The following is a 19,608-nucleotide window of genomic DNA, read 5'->3' as shown; positions in this document are numbered from 1 at the left end:
CTATCAGTGTATAGATATATGCCTGTGTGCTATCAGTATATAGATATATGCCTGTGTGCTATCAGTATATAGATATATACCTGTGTACTATCAGTATATAGATATATGCCTGTGTACTATCAGTATATAGATATATGCCTGTGTACTATCAGTATATAGATATACGCCTGTGTACTATCAGTATATAGATATATGCCTGTGTACTATTAGTATATAGATATATGCCTGTGTACTATCAGTATATAGATATATGCCTGTGTACTATCAGTATATAGATATATGCCTGTGTACTATCAGTATATAGATATATGCCTGTGTGCTATCAGTATATAGATATATGGCTGTGTACTAATATATGCCTGTGTTCTATCAGTGTATAGATATATGCCTGTGTGCTATCAGTATATAGATATATACCTGTGTACTATCAGTATATAGATATATGCCTGTGTACTATCAGTATATAGATATATGCCTGTGTACTATCAGTATATAGATATATGCCTGTGTATTATCAGTGTATAGATATATGCCTGTGTACTATCAGTATATAGATATATGCCTGTGTACTATCAGTATATAGATATATGCCAGTGTACTATCAGTATATAGATATATGCCTGTGTGCTATCAGTGTATAGATATATGCCTGTGTACTATCAGTATATAGATATACGCCTGTGTACTATCAGTATATAGATATATGCCTGTGTACTATTAGTATATAGATATATGCCTGTGTACTATCAGTATATAGATATATGCCTGTGTACTATCAGTATATAGATATATGCCTGTGTGCTATCAGTATATAGATATATGGCTGTGTACTAATATATGCCTGTGTTCTATCAGTGTATAGATATATGCCTGTGTGCTATCAGTATATAGATATATACCTGTGTACTATCAGTATATAGATATATGCCTGTGTACTATCAGTATATAGATATATGCCTGTGTACTATCAGTATATAGATATATGCCTGTGTATTATCAGTGTATAGATATATGCCTGTGTACTATCAGTATATAGATATATGCCTGTGTACTATCAGTATATAGATATATGCCTGTGTACTATCAGTATATAGATATATGCCTGTGTACTATCAGTATATAGATATATGCCTGTGTATTATCAGTGTATAGATATATGCCTGTGTACTATCAGTATATAGATATATGCCTGTGTGCTATCAGTATATAGATATGTGCCTGTGTACTATCAGTATATAGATATATACCTGTGTACTATCAGTATATAGATATATGCCTGTGTACTATCAGTATATAGATATATGCCTGTGTATTATCAGTGTATAGATATATGCCTGTGTACTATCAGTATATAGATATATGCCTGTGTGCTATCAGTATATAGATATATGCCTGTGTGCTATCAGTATATAGATATAGGCCTGTGTACTATCAGTGTATAGATATATGCCTGTGTGCTATAAGTATATAGATATATGCCTGTGTGCTATCAGTATATAGATATATGCCTGTGTACTATCAGTGTATAGATATATGCCTGTGTACTATCAGTATATAGATATAAGCCTGTGTACTATCAGTATATAGATATATGCCTGTGTACTATCAGTATATAGATATATGCCTCTGTACTATCAGTGTATAGATATATGCCTGTGTACTATCTGTATATAGATATACGCCTGTGTACTATCAGTATATAGATATACGCCTGTGTACTATCAGTATATAGATATACGCCTGTGTACTATCAGTATATAGATATACGCCGGAGTACTATCAGTATATAGATATATGCCTGTGTACTATTAGTATATAGATATATGCCTGTGTACTATCAGTATATAGATATATGCCTGTGTACTATCAGTATATAGATATATGCCTGTGTGCTATCAGTATATAGATATATGCCTGTGTACTATCAGTATATAGATATATGCCTGTGTACTATCAGTATATAGATATATGCCTGTGTACTATTAGTATATAGATATATGCCTGTGTACTATCAGTGTATAGATATATGCCTGTGTACTATCAGTATATAGATATATGCCTGTGTGCTATCAGTATATAGATATATGCCTGTGTGCTATCAGTATATAGATATATACCTGTGTACTATCAGTATATAGATATATGCCTGTGTACTATCAGTATATAGATATATGCCTGTGTACTATCAGTATATAGATATATGCCTGTGTATTATCAGTGTATAGATATATGCCTGTGTACTATCAGTATATAGATATATGCCTGTGTACTATCAGTATATAGATATATGCCTGTGTATTATCAGTGTATAGATATATGCCTGTGTACTATCAGTATATAGATATATGCCTGTGTACTATCAGTATATAGATATATGCCAGTGTACTATCAGTATATAGATATATGCCTGTGTGCTATCAGTGTATAGATATATGCCTGTGTACTATCAGTATATAGATATATGCCTGTGTACTATCAGTATATAGATATATGCCTGTGTGCTATCAGTATATAGATATAGGCCTGTGTACTATCAGTGTATAGATATATGCCTGTGTGCTATCAGTGTATAGATATATGCCTGTGTACTATCAGTATATAGATATATGCCTGTGTACTATCAGTATATAGATATATGCCTGTGTATTATCAGTGTATAGATATATGCCTGTGTACTATCAGTATATAGATATATGCCTGTGTACTATCAGTATATAGATATATGCCTGTGTACTATTAGTATATAGATATATGCCTGTGTACTATCAGTATATAGATATATGCCTGTGTACTATCAGTATATAGATATATGCCTGTGTGCTATCAGTATATAGATATATGGCTGTGTACTAATATATGCCTGTGTTCTATCAGTGTATAGATATATGCCTGTGTGCTATCAGTATATAGATATATACCTGTGTACTATCAGTATATAGATATATGCCTGTGTACTATCAGTATATAGATATATGCCTGTGTACTATCAGTATATAGATATATGCCTGTGTATTATCAGTGTATAGATATATGCCTGTGTACTATCAGTATATAGATATATGCCAGTGTACTATCAGTATATAGATATATGCCTGTGTACTATCAGTATATAGATATATGCCTGTGTACTATCAGTATATAGATATATGCCTGTGTACTATCAGTATATAGATATATGCCTGTGTGCTATCAGTGTATAGATATATGCCTGTGTACTATCAGTATATAGATATATGCCTGTGTACTATCAGTATATAGATATATGCCTGTGTGCTATCAGTATATAGATATAGGCCTGTGTACTATCAGTATATAGATATATGCCTGTGTACTATCAGTATATAGATATATGGCTGTGTACTATCAGTGTATAGATATATGCCTGTGTGCTATCAGTATATAGATATATGCCTGTGTACTATCAGTATATAGATATATGCCTGTGTACTATCAGTATATAGATATATGGCTGTGTACTATCAGTATATAGATATATGCCTGTGTGCTATCAGTATATAGATATATGCCTGTGTACTATCAGTATATAGATATATGCCTGTGTACTATCAGTATATAGATATATGCCTGTGTATTATCAGTGTATAGATATATGCCTGTGTACTATCAGTGTATAGATATATGCCTGTGTACTATCAGTATATAGATATATGCCTGTGTACTATCAGTATATAGATATATGCCTGTGTACTATTAGTATATAGATATATGCCTGTGTACTATCAGTATATAGATATATGCCTGTGTACTATCAGTATATAGATATATGCCTGTGTACTATCAGTATATAGATATATGCCTGTGTGCTATCAGTATATAGATATATGGCTGTGTACTAATATATGCCTGTGTTCTATCAGTGTATAGATATATGCCTGTGTGCTATCAGTATATAGATATATACCTGTGTACTATCAGTATATAGATATATGCCTGTGTACTATCAGTATATAGATATATGCCTGTGTACTATCAGTATATAGATATATGCCTGTGTATTATCAGTGTATAGATATATGCCTGTGTACTATCAGTATATAGATATATGCCTGTGTACTATCAGTATATAGATATATGCCAGTGTACTATCAGTATATAGATATATGCCTGTGTGCTATCAGTGTATAGATATATGCCTGTGTACTATCAGTATATAGATATACGCCTGTGTACTATCAGTATATAGATATATGCCTGTGTACTATTAGTATATAGATATATGCCTGTGTACTATCAGTATATAGATATATGCCTGTGTACTATCAGTATATAGATATATGCCTGTGTGCTATCAGTATATAGATATATGGCTGTGTACTAATATATGCCTGTGTTCTATCAGTGTATAGATATATGCCTGTGTGCTATCAGTATATAGATATATACCTGTGTACTATCAATATATAGATATATGCCTGTGTACTATCAGTATATAGATATATGCCTGTGTACTATCAGTATATAGATATATGCCTGTGTATTATCAGTGTATAGATATATGCCTGTGTACTATCAGTATATAGATATATGCCTGTGTACTATCAGTATATAGATATATGCCTGTGTACTATCAGTATATAGATATATGCCTGTGTACTATCAGTATATAGATATATGCCTGTGTATTATCAGTGTATAGATATATGCCTGTGTACTATCAGTATATAGATATATGCCTGTGTGCTATCAGTATATAGATATGTGCCTGTGTACTATCAGTATATAGATATATACCTGTGTACTATCAGTATATAGATATATGCCTGTGTACTATCAGTATATAGATATATGCCTGTGTACTATCAGTATATAGATATATGCCTGTGTACTATCAGTATATAGATATATGCCTGTGTATTATCAGTGTATAGATATATGCCTGTGTACTATCAGTATATAGATATATGCCTGTGTGCTATCAGTATATAGATATATGCCTGTGTGCTATCAGTATATAGATATAGGCCTGTGTACTATCAGTGTATAGATATATGCCTGTGTGCTATAAGTATATAGATATATGCCTGTGTACTATCAGTGTATAGATATATGCCTGTTTACTATCAGTATATAGATATATGCCTGTGTACTATCAGTATATAGATATATGCCTGTGTACTATCAGTATATAGATATATGCCTCTGTACTATCAGTGTATAGATATATGCCTGTGTACTATCTGTATATAGATATACGCCTGTGTACTATCAGTATATAGATATACGCCTGTGTACTATCAGTATATAGATATACGCCTGTGTACTATCAGTATATAGATATACGCCGGAGTACTATCAGTATATAGATATATGCCTGTGTACTATTAGTATATAGATATATGCCTGTGTACTATCAGTATATAGATATATGCCTGTGTACTATCAGTATATAGATATATGCCTGTGTGCTATCAGTATATAGATATATGCCTGTGTACTATCAGTATATAGATATATGCCTGTGTACTATCAGTATATAGATATATGCCTGTGTACTATTAGTATATAGATATATGCCTGTGTACTATCAGTGTATAGATATATGCCTGTGTACTATCAGTATATAGATATATGCCTGTGTGCTATCAGTATATAGATATATGCCTGTGTGCTATCAGTATATAGATATATACCTGTGTACTATCAGTATATAGATATATGCCTGTGTACTATCAGTATATAGATATATGCCTGTGTACTATCAGTATATAGATATATGCCTGTGTATTATCAGTGTATAGATATATGCCTGTGTACTATCAGTATATAGATATATGCCTGTGTACTATCAGTATATAGATATATGCATGTGTATTATCAGTGTATAGATATATGCCTGTGTACTATCAGTATATAGATATATGCCTGTGTACTATCAGTATATAGATATATGCCAGTGTACTATCAGTATATAGATATATGCCTGTGTGCTATCAGTGTATAGATATATGCCTGTGTACTATCAGTATATAGATATATGCCTGTGTACTATCAGTATATAGATATATGCCTGTGTGCTATCAGTATATAGATATATGCCTGTGTGCTATCAGTATATAGATATAGGCCTGTGTATTATCAGTGTATAGATATATGCCTGTGTACTATCAGTATATAGATATATGCCTGTGTACTATCAGTATATAGATATATGCATGTGTATTATCAGTGTATAGATATATGCCTGTGTACTATCAGTATATAGATATATGCCTGTGTACTATCAGTATATAGATATATGCCAGTGTACTATCAGTATATAGATATATGCCTGTGTGCTATCAGTGTATAGATATATGCCTGTGTACTATCAGTATATAGATATATGCCTGTGTACTATCAGTATATAGATATATGCCTGTGTGCTATCAGTATATAGATATATGCCTGTGTGCTATCAGTATATAGATATAGGCCTGTGTACTATCAGTGTATAGATATATGCCTGTGTGCTATCAGTGTATAGATATATGCCTGTGCACTATCAGTATATAGATATATGCCTGTGTACTATCAGTATATAGATATATGCCTGTGTATTATCAGTGTATAGATATATGCCTGTGTACTATCAGTATATAGATATATGCCTGTGTACTATCAGTATATAGATATATGCCTGTGTATTATCAGTGTATAGATATATGCCTGTGTACTATCAGTATATCGATATATGCCTGTGTGCTATCAGTATATAGATATATGCCTGTGTGCTATCAGTATATAGATATAGGCCTGTGTACTATCAGTGTATAGATATATGCCTGTGTGCTATCAGTGTATAGATATATGCCTGTGTACTGTCAGTATATAGATATATGCCTGTGTACTATCAGTATATAGATATACGCCTGTGTACTATCAGTATATAGATATACGCCTGTGTACTATCAGTATATAGATATACGCCTGTGTACTATCAGTATATAGATATACGCCGGAGTACTATCAGTATATAGATATATGCCTGTGTACTATCAGTATATAGATATATGCCTGTGTACTATCAGTATATAGATATATGCCTGTGTGCTATCAGTATATAGATATATGCCTGTGTACTATCAGTATATAGATATATGCCTGTGTACTATCAGTATATAGATATATGCCTGTGTACTATTAGTATATAGATATATGCCTGTGTACTATCAGTGTATAGATATATGCCTGTGTACTATCAGTATATAGATATATGCCTGTGTGCTATCAGTATATAGATATATGCCTGTGTGCTATCAGTATATAGATATATACCTGTGTACTATCAGTATATAGATATATGCCTGTGTACTATCAGTATATAGATATATGCCTGTGTACTATCAGTATATAGATATATGCCTGTGTATTATCAGTGTATAGATATATGCCTGTGTACTATCAGTATATAGATATATGCCTGTGTACTATCAGTATATAGATATATGCATGTGTATTATCAGTGTATAGATATATGCCTGTGTACTATCAGTATATAGATATATGCCTGTGTACTATCAGTATATAGATATATGCCAGTGTACTATCAGTATATAGATATATGCCTGTGTGCTATCAGTGTATAGATATATGCCTGTGTACTATCAGTATATAGATATATGCCTGTGTACTATCAGTATATAGATATATGCCTGTGTGCTATCAGTATATAGATATATGCCTGTGTGCTATCAGTATATAGATATAGGCCTGTGTATTATCAGTGTATAGATATATGCCTGTGTACTATCAGTATATAGATATATGCCTGTGTACTATCAGTATATAGATATATGCATGTGTATTATCAGTGTATAGATATATGCCTGTGTACTATCAGTATATAGATATATGCCTGTGTACTATCAGTATATAGATATATGCCAGTGTACTATCAGTATATAGATATATGCCTGTGTGCTATCAGTGTATAGATATATGCCTGTGTACTATCAGTATATAGATATATGCCTGTGTACTATCAGTATATAGATATATGCCTGTGTGCTATCAGTATATAGATATATGCCTGTGTGCTATCAGTATATAGATATAGGCCTGTGTACTATCAGTGTATAGATATATGCCTGTGTGCTATCAGTGTATAGATATATGCCTGTGTACTATCAGTATATAGATATATGCCTGTGTACTATCAGTATATAGATATATGCCTGTGTATTATCAGTGTATAGATATATGCCTGTGTACTATCAGTATATAGATATATGCCTGTGTACTATCAGTATATAGATATATGCCTGTGTATTATCAGTGTATAGATATATGCCTGTGTACTATCAGTATATCGATATATGCCTGTGTGCTATCAGTATATAGATATATGCCTGTGTGCTATCAGTATATAGATATAGGCCTGTGTACTATCAGTGTATAGATATATGCCTGTGTGCTATCAGTGTATAGATATATGCCTGTGTACTGTCAGTATATAGATATATGCCTGTGTACTATCAGTATATAGATATATGCCTGTGTACTATTAGTATATAGATATATGCCTGTGTACTATCAGTATATAGATATATGCCTGTGTACTATCAGTATATAGATATATGCCAGTGTGCTATCAGTATATAGATATATACCTGTGTACTATCAGTATATAGATATATGCCTGTGTACTATCAGTATATAGATATATGCCTGTGTACTATCAGTATATAGATATATGCCTGTGTATTATCAGTGTATAGATATATGCCTGTGTACTATCAGTATATAGATATATGCCTGTGTACTATCAGTATATAGATATATGCCTGTGTACTATCAGTATATAGATATATGCCTGTGTGCTATCAGTGTATAGATATACGCCTGTGTACTATCAGTATATAGATATATGCCTGTGTACTATTAGTATATAGATATATGCCTGTGTACTATCAGTATATAGATATATGCCTGTGTACTATCAGTATATAGATATATGCCTGTGTGCTATCAGTATATAGATATATGGCTGTGTACTAATATATGCCTGTGTTCTATCAGTGTATAGATATATGCCTGTGTGCTATCAGTATATAGATATATACCTGTGTACTATCAGTATATAGATATATGCCTGTGTACTATCAGTATATAGATATATGCCTGTGTACTATCAGTATATAGATATATGCCTGTGTATTATCAGTGTATAGATATATGCCTGTGTACTATCAGTATATAGATATATGCCAGTGTACTATCAGTATATAGATATATGCCTGTGTACTATCAGTATATAGATATATGCCTGTGTACTATCAGTATATAGATATATGCCTGTGTACTATCAGTATATAGATATATGCCTGTGTGCTATCAGTGTATAGATATATGCCTGTGTACTATCAGTATATAGATATATGCCTGTGTACTATCAGTATATAGATATATGCCTGTGTGCTATCAGTATATAGATATAGGCCTGTGTACTATCAGTATATAGATATATGCCTGTGTACTATCAGTATATAGATATATGGCTGTGTACTATCAGTGTATAGATATATGCCTGTGTGCTATCAGTATATAGATATATGCCTGTGTACTATCAGTATATAGATATATGCCTGTGTACTATCAGTATATAGATATATGGCTGTGTACTATCAGTATATAGATATATGCCTGTGTGCTATCAGTATATAGATATATGCCTGTGTACTATCAGTATATAGATATATGCCTGTGTACTATCAGTATATAGATATATGCCTGTGTATTATCAGTGTATAGATATATGCCTGTGTACTATCAGTGTATAGATATATGCCTGTGTACTATCAGTATATAGATATATGCCTGTGTATTATCAGTGTATAGATATATGCCTGTGTACTATCAGTATATAGATATATGCCTGTGTGCTATCAGTATATAGATATATGCCTGTGTGCTATCAGTATATAGATATAGGCCTGTGTACTATCAGTGTATAGATATATGCCTGTGTGCTATCAGTGTATAGATATATGCCTGTGTACTATCAGTATATAGATATATGCCTGTGTACTATCATTATATAGATATATGCCTGTGTGCTATCAGTATATAGATATATGCCTGTGTGCTATCAGTATATAGCTATATGCCTGTGTGCTATCAGTATATAGATATATGCCTGTGTACTATCAGTATATAGATATATGCCTGTGTGCTATCAGTATATAGATATATGCCTGTGTGCTATCAGTATATAGATATAGGCCTGTGTACTATCAGTGTATAGATATATGCCTGTGTGCTATCAGTGTATAGATATATGCCTGTGTGCTATCAGTATATAGATATATGCCTGTGTACTATCAGTATATAGATATATGCCTGTGTACTATCAGTATATAAATATATGCCTGTGTATTATCAGTGTATAGATATATGCCTGTGTACTATCAGTATATAGCTATATGCCTGTGTGCTATCAGTATATAGATATATGCCTGTGTACTATCAGTATATAGATATATGCCTGTGTGCTATCAGTATATAGATATATGCCTGTGTGCTATCAGTATATAGATATAGGCCTGTGTACTATCAGTGTATAGATATATGCCTGTGTGCTATCAGTGTATAGATATATGCCTGTGTGCTATCAGTATATAGATATATGCCTGTGTACTATCAGTATATAGATATATGCCTGTGTACTATCAGTATATAGATATATGCCTGTGTGCTATCAGTGTATAGATATATGGCTGTGTACTATCAGTATATAGATATATGCCTGTGTACTATCAGTATATAGATATATGTCTGTGTACTATCAGTGTATAGATATATGCCTGTGTACTATCAGTGTATAGATATATGCCTGTGTACTATCAGTATATAGATATATGCCTGTGTGCTATCAGTATATAGATATATGCCTGTGTGCTATCAGTATATAGATATATGCCTGTGTGCTATCAGTATATAGATATGTGCCTGTGTACTATCAGTATATAGATATATACCTGTGTACTATCAGTATATAGATATATGCCTGTGTACTATCAGTATATAGATATATGCCTGTGTACTATCAGTATATAGATATATGGCTGTGTGCTATCAGTGTATAGATATATGCCTGTGTACTATCAGTATATAGATATATGCCTGTGTACTATCAGTATATAGATATATGGCTGTGTACTATCAGTATATAGATATATGGCTGTGTGCTATCAGTGTATAGATATATGCCTGTGTACTATCAGTATATAGATATATGCCTGTGTACTATCAGTATATAGATATACGCCTGTGTACTATCAGTATATAGATATACGCCTGTGTACTATCAGTATATAGATATACGCCTGTGTACTATCAGTGTATAGATATATGCCTGTGTGCTATCAGTGTATAGATATATGCCTGTGTACTATCAGTATATAGATATATGCCTGTGTACTATCAGTATATAGATATATGCATGTGTACTATCAGTGTATAGATATATGCCTGTGTACTATCAGTGTATAGATATATGCCTGTGTACTATCAGTATATAGATATATGCCTGTGTGCTATCAGTATATAGATATATGCCTGTGTGCTATCAGTATATAGATATATGCCTGTGTGCTATCAGTATATAGATATGTGCCTGTGTACTATCAGTATATAGATATATACCTGTGTACTATCAGTATATAGATATATGCCTGTGTACTATCAGTGTATAGATATATGCCTGTGTGCTATCAGTGTATAGATATATGCCTGTGTACTATCAGTATATAGATATATGCCTGTGTACTATCAGTATATAGATATATGCCTGTGTATTATCAGTATATAGATGTATGCCTGTGTACTATCAGTATATAGATATATGCCTGTGTACTATCAGTATATAGATATATGCCTGTGTGCTATCAGTATATAGATATATGCCTGTGTACTATCAGTATATAGATATATGCCTGTGTATTATCAGTATATAGATATATGCCTGTGTACTATCAGTATATAGATATATGCCTGTGTACTATCAGTATATAGATATATGCCTGTATACTATCAGTATATAGATATATGCCTGTGTACTATCAGTATATAGATATAGGCCTGTGTACTATCAGTGTATAGATATATGCCTGTGTACTATCAGTATATAGATATATGCCTGTGTGCTATCAGTATATAGATATATGACTGTGTACTATCAGTATATAGATATATGCCTGTGTACTATCAGTATATAGATATATGCCTGTGTACTATCAGTATATAGATATATGCCTGTGTACTATCAGTATATAGATATATGCCTGTGTATTATCAGTGTATAGATATATGCCTGTGTACTATCAGTATATCGATATATGCCTGTGTGCTATCAGTATATAGATATATGCCTGTGTGCTATCAGTATATAGATATAGGCCTGTGTACTATCAGTGTATAGATATATGCCTGTGTGCTATCAGTGTATAGATATATGCCTGTGTACTGTCAGTATATAGATATATGCCTGTGTACTATCAGTATATAGATATATGCCTGTGTACTATTAGTATATAGATATATGCCTGTGTACTATCAGTATATAGATATATGCCTGTGTACTATCAGTATATAGATATATGCCAGTGTGCTATCAGTATATAGATATATACCTGTGTACTATCAGTATATAGATATATGCCTGTGTACTATCAGTATATAGATATATGCCTGTGTACTATCAGTATATAGATATATGCCTGTGTATTATCAGTGTATAGATATATGCCTGTGTACTATCAGTATATAGATATATGCCTGTGTACTATCAGTATATAGATATATGCCAGTGTACTATCAGTATATAGATATATGCCTGTGTGCTATCAGTGTATAGATATACGCCTGTGTACTATCAGTATATAGATATATGCCTGTGTACTATTAGTATATAGATATATGCCTGTGTACTATCAGTATATAGATATATGCCTGTGTACTATCAGTATATAGATATATGCCTGTGTGCTATCAGTATATAGATATATGGCTGTGTACTAATATATGCCTGTGTTCTATCAGTGTATAGATATATGCCTGTGTGCTATCAGTATATAGATATATACCTGTGTACTATCAGTATATAGATATATGCCTGTGTACTATCAGTATATAGATATATGCCTGTGTACTATCAGTATATAGATATATGCCTGTGTATTATCAGTGTATAGATATATGCCTGTGTACTATCAGTATATAGATATATGCCAGTGTACTATCAGTATATAGATATATGCCTGTGTACTATCAGTATATAGATATATGCCTGTGTACTATCAGTATATAGATATATGCCTGTGTACTATCAGTATATAGATATATGCCTGTGTGCTATCAGTGTATAGATATATGCCTGTGTACTATCAGTATATAGATATATGCCTGTGTACTATCAGTATATAGATATATGCCTGTGTGCTATCAGTATATAGATATAGGCCTGTGTACTATCAGTATATAGATATATGCCTGTGTACTATCAGTATATAGATATATGGCTGTGTACTATCAGTGTATAGATATATGCCTGTGTGCTATCAGTATATAGATATATGCCTGTGTACTATCAGTATATAGATATATGCCTGTGTACTATCAGTATATAGATATATGGCTGTGTACTATCAGTATATAGATATATGCCTGTGTGCTATCAGTATATAGATATATGCCTGTGTACTATCAGTATATAGATATATGCCTGTGTACTATCAGTATATAGATATATGCCTGTGTATTATCAGTGTATAGATATATGCCTGTGTACTATCAGTGTATAGATATATGCCTGTGTACTATCAGTATATAGATATATGCCTGTGTATTATCAGTGTATAGATATATGCCTGTGTACTATCAGTATATAGATATATGCCTGTGTGCTATCAGTATATAGATATATGCCTGTGTGCTATCAGTATATAGATATAGGCCTGTGTACTATCAGTGTATAGATATATGCCTGTGTGCTATCAGTGTATAGATATATGCCTGTGTACTATCAGTATATAGATATATGCCTGTGTACTATCATTATATAGATATATGCCTGTGTGCTATCAGTATATAGATATATGCCTGTGTGCTATCAGTATATAGCTATATGCCTGTGTGCTATCAGTATATAGATATATGCCTGTGTACTATCAGTATATAGATATATGCCTGTGTGCTATCAGTATATAGATATATGCCTGTGTGCTATCAGTATATAGATATAGGCCTGTGTACTATCAGTGTATAGATATATGCCTGTGTGCTATCAGTGTATAGATATATGCCTGTGTGCTATCAGTATATAGATATATGCCTGTGTACTATCAGTATATAGATATATGCCTGTGTACTATCAGTATATAAATATATGCCTGTGTATTATCAGTGTATAGATATATGCCTGTGTACTATCAGTATATAGCTATATGCCTGTGTGCTATCAGTATATAGATATATGCCTGTGTACTATCAGTATATAGATATATGCCTGTGTGCTATCAGTATATAGATATATGCCTGTGTGCTATCAGTATATAGATATAGGCCTGTGTACTATCAGTGTATAGATATATGCCTGTGTGCTATCAGTGTATAGATATATGCCTGTGTGCTATCAGTATATAGATATATGCCTGTGTACTATCAGTATATAGATATATGCCTGTGTACTATCAGTATATAGATATATGCCTGTGTGCTATCAGTGTATAGATATATGGCTGTGTACTATCAGTATATAGATATATGCCTGTGTACTATCAGTATATAGATATATGTCTGTGTACTATCAGTGTATAGATATATGCCTGTGTACTATCAGTGTATAGATATATGCCTGTGTACTATCAGTATATAGATATATGCCTGTGTGCTATCAGTATATAGATATATGCCTGTGTGCTATCAGTATATAGATATATGCCTGTGTGCTATCAGTATATAGATATGTGCCTGTGTACTATCAGTATATAGATATATACCTGTGTACTATCAGTATATAGATATATGCCTGTGTACTATCAGTATATAGATATATGCCTGTGTACTATCAGTATATAGATATATGGCTGTGTGCTATCAGTGTATAGATATATGCCTGTGTACTATCAGTATATAGATATATGCCTGTGTACTATCAGTATATAGATATATGGCTGTGTACTATCAGTATATAGATATATGGCTGTGTGCTATCAGTGTATAGATATATGCCTGTGTACTATCAGTATATAGATATATGCCTGTGTACTATCAGTATATAGATATACGCCTGTGTACTATCAGTATATAGATATACGCCTGTGTACTATCAGTATATAGATATACGCCTGTGTACTATCAGTGTATAGATATATGCCTGTGTGCTATCAGTGTATAGATATATGCCTGTGTACTATCAGTATATAGATATATGCCTGTGTACTATCAGTATATAGATATATGCATGTGTACTATCAGTGTATAGATATATGCCTGTGTACTATCAGTGTATAGATATATGCCTGTGTACTATCAGTATATAGATATATGCCTGTGTGCTATCAGTATATAGATATATGCCTGTGTGCTATCAGTATATAGATATATGCCTGTGTGCTATCAGTATATAGATATGTGCCTGTGTACTATCAGTATATAGATATATACCTGTGTACTATCAGTATATAGATATATGCCTGTGTACTATCAGTGTATAGATATATGCCTGTGTGCTATCAGTGTATAGATATATGCCTGTGTACTATCAGTATATAGATATATGCCTGTGTACTATCAGTATATAGATATATGCCTGTGTATTATCAGTATATAGATGTATGCCTGTGTACTATCAGTATATAGATATATGCCTGTGTACTATCAGTATATAGATATATGCCTGTGTGCTATCAGTATATAGATATATGCCTGTGTACTATCAGTATATAGATATATGCCTGTGTATTATCAGTATATAGATATATGCCTGTGTACTATCAGTATATAGATATATGCCTGTGTACTATCAGTATATAGATATATGCCTGTATACTATCAGTATATAGATATATGCCTGTGTACTATCAGTATATAGATATAGGCCTGTGTACTATCAGTGTATAGATATATGCCTGTGTACTATCAGTATATAGATATATGCCTGTGTGCTATCAGTATATAGATATATGACTGTGTACTATCAGTATATAGATATATGCCTGTGTACTATCAGTATATAGATATATGCCTGTGTACTATCAGTATATAGATATATGCCTGTGTACTATCAGTATATAGATATATGCCTGTGTGCTATCAGTATATAGATATATGCCTGTGTACTATCAGTATATAGATATATGCCTGTGTACTATCAGTATATAGATATATGCCTGTGTACTATCAGTATATAGATATATGCCTGTATACTATCAGTATATAGATATATGCCTGTGTACTATCAGTATATAGATATAGGCCTGTGTACTATCAGTATATAGATATATGCCTGTGTACTATCAGTATATAGATATATGCCTGTGTACTATCAGTGTATAGATATATGCCTGTGTACTATCAGTATATAGATATATGCCTGTGTACTATCAGTGTATTGATATATGCCTGTGTACTATCAGTATATAGATATATGCCTGTGTACTATCAGTATATAGATATATGCCTGTGTACTATCAGTATATAGATATGTGCCCGTGTACTATCAGTATATAGATATATGCCTGTGTACTATCAGTGTATAGATATATGCCTGTGTGCTATCAGTATATAGATATATGCCTGTGTACTATCAGTATATAGATATATGCCTGTGTACTATCAGTATATAGATATATGCCTGTGTACTATCAGTATATAGATATATGCCTGTGTGCTATCAGTATATAGATATATGCCTGTGTACTATCAGTATATAGATATATGCCTGTGTACTATCAGTATATAGATATATGCCTGTGTACTATCAGTATATAGATATATGCCTGTGTACTATCAGTATATAGATATATGCCTGTGTACTATCAGTATATAGATATATGCCTGTGTACTATCAGTGTATAGATATATGCCTGTGTACTATCAGTATATAGATATATGCCTGTGTGCTATCAGTATATAGATATATGCCTGTGTACTATCAGTATATATGATATATGCCTGTGTACTATCAGTATATAGATATATGCCTGTGTACTATCAGTATATAGATATATGCCTGTGTACTATCAGTATATAGATATATGCCTGTGTACTATCAGTATATAGATATATGCCTGTGTACTATCAGTATATAGATATATGCCTGTGTACTATCAGTATATAGATATATGCCTGTGTACTATCAGTATATAGATATATGCCTGTGTACTATCAGTATATAGATGTATGCCTGTGTACTATCAGTATATAGATATATGCCTGTGTGCTATCAGTATATAGATATATGCCTGTGTACTATCAGTATATAGATATATGCCTGTGTACTATCAGTATATAGATATATGCCTGTGTACTATCAGTATATATTTCTGTCCCTAATGACCGCAGGACCGAAAAGCTCCGCACCCCCTATATAGACCTGGTATACGGCTCAGCTTCATCTACCTGATGATTCTCTGGGACATTGTGATTTTCCTCTGGACAGTCCTGGGAATACAGAGGACTGGGACATCTCTCTGGTGGATTTCTCCTACTGGATCCATCTGTAGGAAACACACAGGGACTGAATACATGACTACTGTATATCTGTCTATATATCAGACACTTCTCTCTACACTTCTATGTTTACTGATCAGAGCCGGAATTACAATGTTGAGGTCCTCACTACCGGTGTCGATGTTCCTGCACCTTGTAAGCCGCCGGCCTAAAGTAGACTGTGCCCTACCAGAGCGAACGGCGGGGCGTAACTGGCTCCCTGCTCCACCATAGTATTTACCTGTATCTGCCTTCTGTGGACGCGGATACACATGAACGTGGCGGGACACAGGACGCCTCTATTTAGTTACCTGCAACCAAAAATGGTCTGGGTGTCACTTGCTTATTAGCCTCTTAAAGGCTGTGTACACCTCTGTAGGCAATATTTTCTATACATATTAATTAACCCCTTCACGACATGGCTATATACTTTCCAACTCCTGATGCCCTGGGCAGGTGTCACATAAATAAATATTGGCAGAATTGAACAGGGTTGTACTTTTCTGTCCGCCGGCTCTCTCCACAAGTGCCGGCACATCTCCCCCTTAGTTTAATCAAACTTATGCCAAACCCCTGCAGATAGCACCTCATCCCCTGTAGATAGCGCCACTGAAGCTCCCTCTAGGAGCGGAATCATTTGCCAGAGCGTTGCCGTCAACTTGGCTGGAAATTGTGCTTCTAGAGGGAGCCCCTGACGTCTCTGTCCATATATGGACAGTGATGTCAGGGACTCCTCTGGGAGTGGAATCCATGGCCTATTTTTGACCTGTTTAAGAGAACCATTTCTCAAATCTGACGTGTCACTTTAAGGGTATGTGCACACGGGGCTGATAAGATGCAGATTTTCTGCAAAGTATTTAATTGTGAGAAAATCTGCAGCGTATTACAGTAGTAGCAATGAGGATGAGATTTTAACAAATCTCATCTACACGTCGCGCCAAAAATGAGTTTTGGACGTTCCGCCGTGTTTACGCCATGTGGAGACGTATCAGAAGTGGGAATAAGATTTTACTTATCCAAGACATTGTGAGATTGTTTTTTCAGAACACGTTGTACTTTATATTAGAGGTAAATTTAGCTCCATACATTCTGTGTTACATAGTTACTAAGGATGAAAAAAGACACAAGTCCATCAAGACCAACCTATAATCCGACCGTGTTGATCCAGAGGAAGATAAAACCCCATGAGGTGGATGATAATTGTCTAATTAGGGGAAAACTCCTCCCCGACTCCAAATCTGGAAATCAGAATAAATCCCTGGATCAGCGTCCCATCTCCAGAATCTAGTGCCCATAACTTGTAATATTAAAGAGAACCTCCGATTATACTGACATTATATAGGAAACTATTATACTGCCGGAGTGTGCCGATAATCGTCTTTCTACATGACTTGTATTACCAGGTTTACTTCTGACTACAGCACGACTGCCCATAGTCCGCGCTGCCGGCTGCCCATAACTCTGCATTAGGAGACAGCGCGTCCTGCCCGTCTTCATGGCTCCTGTATCCAGAACGGCCGCCAGCGCTGTACAATGTAATGTGACCTGTAATGCAGAGTTATGAGCAGCCGGCAGCACGAAACACAGGGATCTAATGTGATGTAAAAGGAGCCGAAATTGTGGAGCTCCTACATTACATGTCATTGTACACACGTGTATATGTGCTGCACATGACGGTATTAAGGCCTCAACATGACCGCCAGTCCAGCCTGTGCCCACAGTAATGCCAGTATAGATCTGTCTCTTCTCACCTTGTGATGTGCGGGGCCGGTAGTCCTCCATCATGACCTCCTCGTACAGATCCTTGTGTCCTTCTAGATACTCCCACTCCTCCATGGAGAGATAGACAGTGACATACTGACACCTTATAGGAACCTGACACACACAATGATACAGTCA

The 19,608-nt window shown here is 33.9% G+C and overlaps 2 protein-coding genes and 1 long non-coding RNA gene across 5 annotated transcripts in view; 2 read left to right on the top strand and 1 right to left on the bottom strand.

Annotated features, from left to right (window-relative positions):
• Positions 1–19,608, top strand: part of LOC142669034 (gastrula zinc finger protein XlCGF66.1-like) — a 351,749-nt gene that overhangs the window by 182,594 nt on the left and 149,547 nt on the right. The gene's annotated exons all lie outside the window — the stretch shown is intronic.
• LOC142669036 (uncharacterized) overlaps positions 1–19,608 on the top strand; it is a 168,462-nt gene that overhangs the window by 64,638 nt on the left and 84,216 nt on the right. The gene's annotated exons all lie outside the window — the stretch shown is intronic.
• Positions 1–19,608, bottom strand: part of LOC142669033 (uncharacterized) — a 45,113-nt gene that overhangs the window by 24,651 nt on the left and 854 nt on the right. For both annotated transcript variants that reach the window (XM_075847090.1, XM_075847091.1), the window contains exons 3-4: positions 19,461–19,584; positions 17,620–17,717 (exon numbers count right to left, since the gene is read on the bottom strand). In XM_075847090.1, the coding sequence (XP_075703205.1) occupies positions 17,620–17,717; positions 19,461–19,584 (222 nt within the window). The remainder of the gene's footprint in view (positions 1–17,619; positions 17,718–19,460; positions 19,585–19,608) is intronic.

This window comes from Rhinoderma darwinii (genome assembly GCF_050947455.1).
Source record: "Rhinoderma darwinii isolate aRhiDar2 chromosome 1 unlocalized genomic scaffold, aRhiDar2.hap1 SUPER_1_unloc_12, whole genome shotgun sequence".
In the NCBI taxonomy this organism is placed as follows: domain Eukaryota; kingdom Metazoa; phylum Chordata; class Amphibia; order Anura; family Rhinodermatidae; genus Rhinoderma; species Rhinoderma darwinii.
This window is presented reverse-complemented; position numbering and strand designations above follow the sequence as displayed.